This window comes from Mytilus trossulus, chromosome 9 (assembly GCF_036588685.1).
Source record: "Mytilus trossulus isolate FHL-02 chromosome 9, PNRI_Mtr1.1.1.hap1, whole genome shotgun sequence".
NCBI lineage: Eukaryota > Metazoa > Mollusca > Bivalvia > Mytilida > Mytilidae > Mytilus > Mytilus trossulus.
The window spans coordinates 76,103,359-76,116,451 of NC_086381.1; the positions used below are offsets into that span (position 1 = coordinate 76,103,359).

Consider the following 13,093-nt stretch of genomic DNA (forward strand, 5'->3'; position numbering starts at 1 on the left):
ATGTTTTTGACCCGTCCTTCAGTCCGTCCGTCATTCCGTCCATCAGTCCTGTTTCTTGTCATCGCAACTCCTCTCAAACCACATAACAGAATTCCACGAAACCTTTTCAGATAATAAGGACATACTATGTAGTTGTGCATATCGTTGGGAAATTGCGATTCAATTTTTTTATTAGGAGTTACGCCCCTTTGAACTTATTTACTTTAATGTACTACTGCAACAGTTTGTCATCACAACTCCTCTGAAACCACACAACAGAATTTCACGAAACCTTTTCAGATAATAAGGACATACTATGTAGTTGTGCATATCGACGGGAAATTGCGATTCAATTTTTTTTCTAGGAGTTACGCCCCTTTGAACATGTTGAACTTATTAAGTCACCAAAACGGAGTTTTGGAGACTTTATGTTTTTGTCCCGTTTCTTATTATGGCACCCTCAACGGAGTTGGGGTGACATATTGTTATTCTACGTTTCTTTTTTTTCTTTTTATTATGTCACCCGATCGACAATGTCGGGTGACATATTGCTTTTCCTCTGTTTCTTTACTATTATTATTATTCTTCCAATGATTTTGTCCGGCAGTTTTCTTGGAGACAATGGAACCAATTTTAATGATAGTTAACTATAATGAGGAACCCAAAATTTCGGGTTGCAGTAGGTCTTAAGACCATAAAAAATGGCTGCCGTTACCATGGAAACGGAACAATTGTGAAAAATTCCAGTTTTTGTTTTTGGTGAATAATTTGGAGATGCTCAAACTCAGAATCATTATATTTTAATACAATGAAGGTGCCAGCCATATACTAGTTTTGGATGATTTTGGCAATCATTGGAACTACTATGTTGCCATGGAAACTACACCATAAATTTCAAAAATATGAAAATGCTCCAATTTTTTTGAAACTTTAGCATAACGATGAGCAACTTTGGCAGATGTAAAATTTGGCGTTGGAATTTCCAAAATGTCTGCCGTTTCCATGGAAACAATGCAGAAAGGTCAAAATGCTCCAAAAACGTCCGGGTTTGGTGAATAACTTTGGTATGCTTGAACTTAAAATCATCAAATTTTTATGCAATATAGTTGTCCACTATATACAGGTTTTGAGTGATTTTGACAATCATTGGAACTACTATGTTACCATGGATACAGGAGCAAAAATTTCAGAATGCTTCAAAATTGATGAAACTTGATATGATTGTTGACTGTCAAGTCTGCATATGACTTTTGAAGTTGGAATTTCCAAAATGGCCACGGTTGCCATGGCAACTGCAAAAATGTCAAAAATTCTCAAAATGGTTTTAACTTAATGAAATTTGATATTATTGGTAACTGACAATTAAAGATGAGACTTTTGACTTTGAAATTTTCAAAATGGCTGCCGTTGCCATGGAAACGGTATAAATGTGAAATACTTTAAGATGCTCTGAATATGCTGAAAATTTACATAAAGATGAATAGCCATGCATATCTGTGCATTTACTGTTAACCAGCAAAAATGTCATGTTTTTAAAAATGATCTAAATGTACTGAAAATTTACAGAAAAATGTATAGCCATGCAAATATGTGCATTCACTGTTAACAGTTTTTGAAATGGCTGCCGCTAAGGGGCAATGGGGGGAAGGGTGACATCCGCTATTGCTTGCAATGGCAATTCTAGTTATTATTCTTATTCTTCCAATGATTTTTGTCCTGCAGCTTTTTTGGAGACAATGAAACCTGACTCTTGATTATAGTAAACTATAATGAGGAACAAAAAATTTCGGGTTGCAGTGGGTCTTAAGACCATTAAAAATGGCTGCCGTTACCATGGAAACGGAACAAATGTGAAAAATTCCACTTTTTGGTTTTGGTTAATTATTTGGAGATGCTTATACTTAGAATCATTATATTTTGATACATTGTAGGTGCCCACTATATACTTCTTTTGGATGATTTTTGGCACTCATTGGAACTACTATGTTGCCATGGAAACCACACCAAAAATTTCCAAAATATCAAAATGCTCCAAATTTTATGAAACTTCACAGTAATGATGAGCAACACGGGAAGATGTGAAATTTGGCGTTGGAATTTCGAAAATGTCTACCGTTACCATGGAAACAATGCAAAAATGGTAAAAATGCTTCAAAAACCTTAAAAAGTGGCATTTACTTTCTTAAAATGGTAGGTCAAATCCATTTAAACTCTGATGGTATATTCCCTCCCATGAATCAATGTGGTATCTGCCACTAAAATTTTGGAAAAGTCTTTGTTACCATAGTAACCAACCAAAATGTCAAAAATTTCCAAAATTTCAAAATGCTCCAAAATTGATGAAACCTAATATGATTGTTGACTGTCAGGTCTGCATGAGATTTTTGAAGTTGGAATTTCCAAAATGGCTACCGTTGCCATGGAAACTGCAGAAATGTCAAATATTTTCAAAATGCTCCAAACTTAATGAAATTTAATATTATTGTTAACTGGCATGTACAGATTAGACTTTTGACTTTGGAATTTCCAAAATGGCTGCCGTTGCCATGGAAACAGAAGAAATGTGAAACTTTTGACAATCCTCTAAATGAACTCAAAATTTACAAAAAGATATATCGCAATTCATAGATCTGTATTCACTGTTTTATTATTTTGAAATGGCTACTTCTTAGTGGCAATGGGGGAAGGGTGACATCCGCTATTGCTTGCAATGGCAATTCTAGTTATTATTCTTATACTTCTTTTTGTGACCCCTTAAACTGTCCCACCTGGAACTAGGAAGCAGTAGAGGATGGAAACTTTATAATTTTTATGGGTATAGGTCTGCATCATGGGGGTTGCAGAACCCAATGTCCGTGATTCCAGGGTGTCATCTTGGCATAATTAGGGGGGCTCAAAGATGGGTGGGGTCAAATTTTTTTTACATTTCTTAAATTTCCTACTGTATGTATAGTAGATGGAATAATGATTACTTCTATGAATATTTACAGACACATGTCTGCTTCAACATGGAACTTTTTTTATTTCAGTAGGGGGTCTCGTGGCATAATTTTAGGGGGGTGAATTTTCATGGATCATTCCAGAACATCAAAGTTAAATTTATTCTACACACATTTAATGGTATATGATGGTATATAATTATGGAGAGAACAATTTGCATCAGCAGTTTGTCTTTGGAATATTCAAAATGGCCGTCGTTACCATGGAAACAGCAAAAATATGAGAAATTTCAAAATGCTTCAAATTTAATGAAACTTATAACTAATGTTGACTAACTTGTGTAGAATTGACTTTTGAGTTTGGAATTTTCAAAATGGCCGCCGTAACCATGGAAACAGCAAAAATAAGAAAAAATCAAAATGCTTCAAATTTCATGAAACTTAAAACAAATGTTGTCTAACTTATGTAGACTTGACTTTTGAGTTTGAAATTTTTAAAATGGCCGCCGTTGCCATGGAAACAGCAAAAATGTCAAAAAAATAAAATTCTTCATATTGAATAAAACTTTACGCACACATTATTTGGCTTAAATGATACCGCAGAACAATGATGTGGGGTCCGTTTTGGTGACTTTTGTGTTAGCATCCTAACACAGGATTACTTGTTTACTTTAATGTACTACTGCAACAGTTTGTCATCGCAACTCCTCTGAAACCACACAACAGAATTTCACGAAACCTTTTCAGATAATAAGGACATACTATGTAGTTGTGCATATCGACGGGAAATTGCGATTCAATTTTTTTTCTAGGAGTTACGTCTCTTTGAACTTATGTGCTTCAATGTACTTCTGCAACAGTTTGTCATCTCAACTCCTCTGAAACCACACAACAGAATTTCATGAAATTTTGTAGATAATAAGGACGTACTATTTAGATGTGCATATTGGCAGGAAATTAATTTTTTCTTATACAATTTTTTTTTCTTGCACTTATTTAATTTCTCCAATGACAATGTGGGGACGTGGGGTATGTGAGCGTGATCACTAAGGTTCTTTAATTGCAAAAAGTCTTCAAAATATTAAGAAACATTATTACACATCCCGAATGTATATAGAACTCTTGTATTCCACAAAAACAGTGCAAAACATAATTTCACAACACCAATATATACAACTCCTGTATTCAACACAAACAGTGAGAAACATCAGTACACGACATCAATGTATCCAACACCTATACCCAAATTAAACAGCGGAAAAAAACACATTAAGTACATGAAGTAGAAGAAGAATGCCATGGCCAGACGAAAAGACAAACAACAGCCCCAAACAAACTTGAAACACTTCCTTACACTGATGAATACCACTCCAGTTTGTTTGTCAAAGGGTTGCTGTCTGATACTTCCTAACTGTATACAACTGAAATATTGTGATTTACTTCATTACACTGATGAATACCACTCCAGTTTGTTTGTCAAAGGGTTGCTGTCTGATACTTCATAACTGTATACAACTGAAATATTGTGATTTACTTCCTTACACTGATGAATACCACTCCAGTTTGTTTGTCAAAGGGTTGCTGTCTGATACTTCATAACTGTATACAACTGAAATATTGTGATTTACTTCATTACACTGATGAATACCACTCCAGTTTGTTTGTCAAAGGGTTGCTGTCTGATACTTCATAACTGTATACAACTGAAATATTGTGATTTACTTCATTACACATGTTACACTGATGAATACCACTCCAGTTTGTATGTCAAAGGGTTGCTGTCTGATACTTCCTAACTGTATACAACTGAAATATTGTGATTTACTTCATTACACTGATGAATACCACTCCAGTTGGTTTGTCAAATGGTTGCTGTCTGATACTTCCTAACTGTATACAACTGAAATATTGTGATTGGCTTCATTACACTGATGAATACCACTCCAGTTGGTTTGTCAAAGGGTTGCTGTCTGATACTTCCTAACTGTATACAACTGAAATATTGTGATTTACTTCATTACACTGATGAATACCACTCCAGTTTGTTTGTCAAATGGTTGCTGTCTGATACTTCCTAACTGTATACAACTGAAATATTGTGATTTACTTCATTACACTGATGAATACCACTCCAGTTTGTATGTCAAAGGGTTGCTGTCTGATACTTCATAACTGTATACAACTGAAATATTGTGATTTACTTCATTACACTGATGAATACCACTCCAGTTTGTATGTCAAAGGGTTGCTGTCTGATACTTCATAACTGTATACAACTGAAATATTGTGATTTACTTCATTACACTGATGAATACCACTCCAGTTTGTTTGTCAAAGGGTTGCTGTCTGATACTTCATAACTGTATACAACTGAAATATTGTGATTTACTTCATTACACTGATGAATACCACTCCAGTTGGTTTGTCAAAGGGTTGCTGTCTGATACTTCATAACTGTATACAACTGAAATATTGTGATTTACTTCATTACACTGATGAATACCACTCTAGTTTGTATGTTAAATGGTTGCTGTCTGATACTTCATAACTGTATACAACTGAAATATTGTGATTTACTTCATTACACTGATGAATACCACTCCAGTTTGTTTGTCAAATGGTTGCTGTCTGATACTTCCTAACTGTATACAACTGAAATATTGTGATTTACTTCATTACACTGATGAATACCACTCCAGTTTGTATGTCAAAGGGTTGCTGTCTGATACTTCATAACTGTATACAACTGAAATATTGTGATTTACTTCATTACACTGATGAATACCACTCCAGTTGGTTTGTCAAAGGGTTGCTGTCTGATACTTCATAACTGTATACAACTGAAATATTGTGATTTACTTCATTACACTGATGAATACCACTCTAGTTTGTATGTCAAAGGGTTGCTGTCTGATACTTCATAACTGTATACAACTGAAATATTGTGATTTACTTCATTACACTGATGAATACCACTCCAGTTTGTTTGTCAAAGGGTTGCTGTCTGATACTTCATAACTGTATACAACTGAAATATTGTGATTTACTTCATTACACTGATGAATACCACTCCAGTTGGTTTGTCAAATGGTTGCTGTCTGATACTTCCTAACTGTATACAACTGAAATATTGTGATTTACTTCATTACACTGATGAATACCACTCCAGTTTGTATGTCAAAGGGTTGCTGTCTGATACTTCATAACTGTATACAACTGAAATATTGTGATTTACTTCATTACACTGATGAATACCACTCCAGTTGGTTTGTCAAAGGGTTGCTGTCTGATACTTCATAACTGTATACAACTGAAATATTGTGATTTACTTCATTACACTGATGAATACCACTCTAGTTTGTATGTCAAATGGTTGCTGTCTGATACTTCATAACTGTATACAACTGAAATATTGTGATTTACTTCATTACACTGATGAATACCACTCCAGTTTGTTTGTCAAAGGGTTGCTGTCTGATACTTCCTAACTGTATACAACTGAAATATTGTGATTTACTTCATTACACTGATGAATACCACTCCAGTTTGTATGTCAAAGGGTTGCTGTCTGATACTTCATAACTGTATACAACTGAAATATTGTGATTTACTTCATTACACTGATGAATACCACTCCAGTTTGTTTGTCAAATGGTTGCTCTCTGATACTTCCTAACTGTATACAACTGAAATATTGTGATTTACTTCATTACACTGATGAATACCACTCCAGTTTGTATGTCAAAGGGTTGCTGTCTGATACTTCATAACTGTATACAACTGAAATATTGTGATTAACTTCATTACACTGATGAATACCACTCCAGTTTGTATGTCAAAGGGTTGCTGTCTGATACTTCCTAACTGTATACAACTGAAATATTGTGATTTACTTCATTACACTGATGAATACCACTCCAGTTTGTATGTCAAATGGTTGCTGTCTGATACTTCCTAACTGTATACAACTGAAATATTGTGATTTACTTCATTACACTGATGAATTCCACTCCAGTTGGTTTGTCAAAGGGTTGCTGTCTGATACTTCCTAACTGTATACAACTGAAATATTGTGATTTACTTCATTACACTGATGAATACCACTCCAGTTTGTTTGTCAAATGGTTGCTGTCTGATACTTCCTAACTGTATACAACTGAAATATTGTGATTTACTTCATTACACTGATGAATACCACTCCAGTTTGTATGTCAAAGGGTTGCTGTCTGATACTTCATAACTGTATACAACTGAAATATTGTGATTTACTTCATTACACTGATGAATACCACTCCAGTTGGTTTGTCAAAGGGTTGCTGTCTGATACTTCATAACTGTATACAACTGAAATATTGTGATTTACTTCATTACACTGATGAATACCACTCTAGTTTGTATGTCAAATGGTTGCTGTCTGATACTTCATAACTGTATACAACTGAAATATTGTGATTTACTTCATTACACTGATGAATACCACTCCAGTTTGTTTGTCAAAGGGTTGCTGTCTGATACTTCCTAACTGTATACAACTGAAATATTGTGATTTACTTCTTTACACTGATGAATACCACTCCAGTTTGTTTGTCAAATGGTTGCTGTCTGATACTTCCTAACTGTATACAACTGAAATATTGTGATTTACTTCATTACACTGATGAATACCACTCCAGTTTGTATGTCAAAGGGTTGCTGTCTGATACTTCATAACTATATACAACTGAAATATTGTGATTTACTTCATTACACTGATGAATACCACTCCAGTTTGTATGTCAAAGGGTTGCTGTCTGATACTTCCTAACTGTATACAACTGAAATATTGTGATTTACTTCATTACACTGATGAATACCACTCCAGTTTGTATGTCAAAGGGTTGCTGTCTGATACTTCCTAACTGTATACAACTGAAATATTGTGATTTACTTCATTACACTGATGAATACCACTCCAGTTTGTTTGTCAAATGGTTGCTGTCTGATACTTCCTAACTGTATACAACTGAAATATTGTGATTTACTTCATTACACTGATGAATACCACTCCAGTTTGTATGTCAAAGGGTTGCTGTCTGATACTTCATAACTGTATACAACTGAAATATTGTGATTTACTTCATTACACTGATGAATACCACTCCAGTTTGTATGTCAAAGGGTTGCTGTCTGATACTTCATAACTGTATACAACTGAAATATTGTGATTTACTTCATTACACTGATGAATACCACTCCAGTTGGTTTGTCAAAGGGTTGCTGTCTGATACTTCCTAACTGTATACAACTGAAATATTGTGATTTACTTCATTACACTGATGAATACCACTCCAGTGTGTTTGTCAAAGAGTTGCTGTCTGATACTTCATAACTGTATACAACTGAAATATTGTGATTTACTTCATTACACTGATGAATACCACTCCAGTTTGTATGTCAAAGGGTTGCTGTCTGATACTTCTTAACTGTATACAACTGAAATATTGTGATTTACTTCATTACACTGATGAATACCACTCCAGTTGGTTTGTCAAAGGGTTGCTGTCTGATACTTCATAACTGTATACAACTGAAATATTGTGATTTACTTCATTACACTGATGAATACCTCTCTAGTTTGTATGTCAAATGGTTGCTGTCTGATACTTCTTAACTGCATACAACTGAAATATTGTGATTAACTTCATTACACTGATGAATACCACTCCAGTTTGTATGTCAAAGGGTTGCTGTCTGATACTTCATAACTGTATACAACTGAAATATTGTGATTTACTTCATTACACTGATGAATACCACTCCAGTGTGTTTGTCAAAGAGTTGCTGTCTGATACTTCATAACTGTATACAACTGAAATATTGTGATTTACTTCATTACACTGATGAATACCACTCCAGTTGGTTTGTCAAAGGGTTGCTGTCTGACACTTCATAACTGTATACAACTGAAATATTGTGATTTACTTCATTACACTGATGAATACCACTCCAGTTGGTTTGTCAAAGGGTTGCTGTCTGATACTTCATAACTGTATACAACTGAAATAAAGTGATTTACTTCATTACACTGATGAATACCACTCTAGTTTGTATGTCAAATGGTTGCTGTCTGATACTTCATAACTGTATACAACTGAAATATTGTGATTTACTTCATTACACTGATGAATACCACTCCAGTTTATTTGTCAAAGGGTTGCTGTCTGATACTTCATAACTGTATACAACTGAAATATTGTGATTTACTTCATTACACTGATGAATACCTCTCCAGTTTGTATGTCAAAGGGTTGCCGTCTGATACTTCTTAACTGCATACAACTGAAATATTGTGATTAACTTCATTACACTGATGAATACCACTCCAGTTTGTATGTCAAAGGGTTGCTGTCTGATACTTTGTAACTGTAAACAACTGAAACATTGTGATTTATTCATTACACTGATGAATACCATTCATGTTTGTTTGTCAAAGGGTTGCCGTCTGATACTTCTTAACTGCATACAACTGAAATATTGTGATTTATTTTATTATACTTTATGACACTTAACATACACTTTCATGGTATTCTATAAAAAAAATCCTTTGGTTTTCCATAAATTTTGCATCATCATGACACAAGACATGACACATGATCATACAACAATCATTTACCAATTCTGTATTAAACATGACATGTGGCACCTGATCATACAACATTCGTTACCACTCCTGTACTGAACATGACATGTGACACCTGATCATACAACATTCGTTACCACTCCTGTACTGAACATGACATGTGACACCTGATCATACAACATTCATTAACCACTCCTGTACTGAACATGACATGTGCCACCTGATCATGTAACATTCATCCACTACTCCTGTACTGAACATGACATGTGACACCACATCATACAACATTCAATGAACACTCCTGTACTGAACATGACATGCGACACCTGATCACACAACATTCATTTACCACTCTTGTACTGAACATGACATGTGACACCACATCATACAACATTCATTTACCACTCCTCTACTGAACAAGACATGTGACACCAAATCATACAACATGCATTTACCACTTCTGTACTGAACATGACATGTGACACCTGATCATACAACATTCGTTACCACTCCTGTACTGAACATGACATGTGACACCACATCATACAACATTCATCCACCACTCCTGTACTGGACATGACATGTGACACCACATCATACAACATTTATTAACAACTCCTGTACTGAACATGACATGTGACACCTGATCATACAATTTTCATTTACCACTCCTGTACTGAACATGACATGTGATACCTGATCATACAACATTCATCCACCACTCCTGAACTGAACATGACATGTGACACCCGATCATACAGCATTCATCCACCACTCCTCTACTGAACATGACAGGTGACACCACATCATACAACATACTAAACATGACATTGGTAACCTGCTAACATGTGACATAGTAATGACATACTTACACCAACATGTGACATTGCAAAAACACTTATACTCAATACCAACCTGACATAGCAATAACACTCTTATACTCAACTCCAACATGTGACATAGCAATGACACTCTTATACTCAACACCAACATGTGACATAACCATGACATGCTTATCCTCAGCACCAACATCTGCATAGCACTGACACTGTTTTACTAAACATCATCATTTGACCTAGCCATGACACTATTTTCCTGAACACCAACATGTGACATATCACTGACACTCTTATACTCAACACTAATATGTGACATAGCAATTACACTCTTATACTCAACACCAACATGTGACATATCACTGACACTCTTATACTCAACACTAATATGTGACATAGCAATTACACTCTTATACTAAGCACCAACATGTGACATAGCAATAACACTCTTATACTCAACACCAATATGTGACATAGCAATAACACTCTTATACTCAGCACCAACATGTGACATAGCAATAGCACTCTTATACTCAACACCAATATGTGACATAGCAATAACACTCTTATACTCAACACCAATATGTGACATAGCAATAACACTCTTATACTCAGCACCAACATGTGACATAGCAATTACACTCTTATACTAAGCACCAACATGTGACATAGCAATTACACTCTAATACTCAACACCAATATGTGACATAGCAATGACACTCTTTAACTCAACACCAACATGTGACATAGCAATGACACTCTTTTACTCAACACCAACATGTGACCTAGTAATGACACTCTTATACTCAACACCAACATGTGACATAGCAATAACACTCTTATACTCAACACTAATATCTGACATAGCAATGACACTCTTACACTCAACACTAATATCTGACATAGCAATGACACTCTTATACTCAACACCAACATGTGACCTAGTAATGACACTCTTATACTCAACACCAACATGTGACATAGCAATAACACTCTTATACTCAACACCAACATGTGACATAGCAATAACACTCTTATACTCAACACCAACATGTGACATAGCAATTACACTCTTATACTAAGCACCAACATGTGACATAGCAATTACACTCTTATACTAAGCACCAACATGTGACATAGCAATTACACTCTAATACTCAACACCAATATGTGACATAGCAATGACACTCTTTAACTCAACACCAACATGTGACATAGCAATGACACTCTTATACTCAACACCAACATGTGACATAGCAATAACACTCTTATACTCAACACTAATATCTGACATAGCAATGACACTCTTATACTCAACACTAATATCTGACATAGCAATGACACTCTTATACTCAACACCAACATGTGACCTAGTAATGACACTCTTATACTCAACACCAACATGTGACATAGCAATAACACTCTTATACTCAACACCAACATGTGACATAGCAATAACACTCTTATACTCAACTCCAACATGTGACATAGCAATGACACTCTTATACTCAACTCCAACATGTGACATAGCAATGATACTCTTATACTCAACTCCAACATGTGACATAGCAATGACACTCTTATACTCAACACCATCATGTCACATAGCATTGACACTCTTATACTGCTCACAAACATGTAACCATACCACTCTTATATTTAACAGAAACCTGTGACAGCACATTGTAGCAATGGCACTCTTATACTCAACACCAATATGTGACATATCACAGACACTCTTATACTCAGCATCAACATGTGACATAGCAATGACACTCTTATACTCAACACCAACAAGTGACATAGCAATGACACTATTATACTGCTCACAAACATGTGACATATCAACATTTATAGGCAACGCAAACAAAAAGTAAAAACACGGCTTATTGAAGTTCTTCACTTATACTCAACACAACATACAGCATTGCTATTTTACCATAATAAGCAACAGCACATATCATATGAAGCAACACACAATACAAACATTTTACATGGAAATACCACTTAATTCTTTTTAAGCTTTGATCAATATTCTGAATTAACACAAAATACTGTTAATCAGACAGGTTTAATAGACAACAAATATTTGATAGAATTACATAAAGTGGGGTCTCATTTTTCCTGTCCTGTCTGAATCAGAAAATATAATTTGTTTTTATTTTTTTTGAAATTTTTTTTTTTTAACTTTGATCATCATTGTTAATCAGACAGCTTTAAAAAAAACCAAAAAAAACAGAAACTTGACAGAATTATATAAAGTGGGGTCTCATTTTATTCGTAACACAGAACTGAATCAGATAGTTAAGGTTTTATTTTGTTTCCTGACGAAAAATTATTTTGTAAAAACATCTGATTTTAATGAGAAGATGATGAGAACAAGTTGTGTTAACATCTTAAGTCAGATAATGTTAATTCTACAGATCTAATGTAAAACATCTTTTAAAAATAACAAATACTTGACAGAATTATATAAAGTGGGGTCTTATTTTTCTTGTCTCTTCGTACTGAATCAGAAAATATAACTTGTTTTAATGTTTCTTGAATTTTTTTTTTTTTTAAACTTTGATCATTCTACTGAATCATTGTTAATCAGACAGATTTAATGGACAACAAATACTTGACAGAATTATATAAAGTGGGGTCTCATTTTAATTGTCTTGTCCAGCTGAGTCCATTGATATAAATATTGTTTATGTTTCTTGTTAAAAGTTTTTTTT

The 13,093-nt window shown here is 34.5% G+C and overlaps 1 protein-coding gene across 1 annotated transcript in view; it reads left to right on the forward strand.

Annotated features, from left to right (window-relative positions):
- Positions 1–1,376: 1,376 nt before the first annotated feature.
- The window catches only part of LOC134684946 (uncharacterized), an 86,690-nt gene continuing 74,973 nt past the window's right edge, over positions 1,377–13,093 (forward strand). The window contains exon 1 of the mRNA XM_063544266.1: positions 1,377–1,400. Coding sequence (XP_063400336.1) covers positions 1,377–1,400 — 24 coding nt within the window. The remainder of the gene's footprint in view (positions 1,401–13,093) is intronic.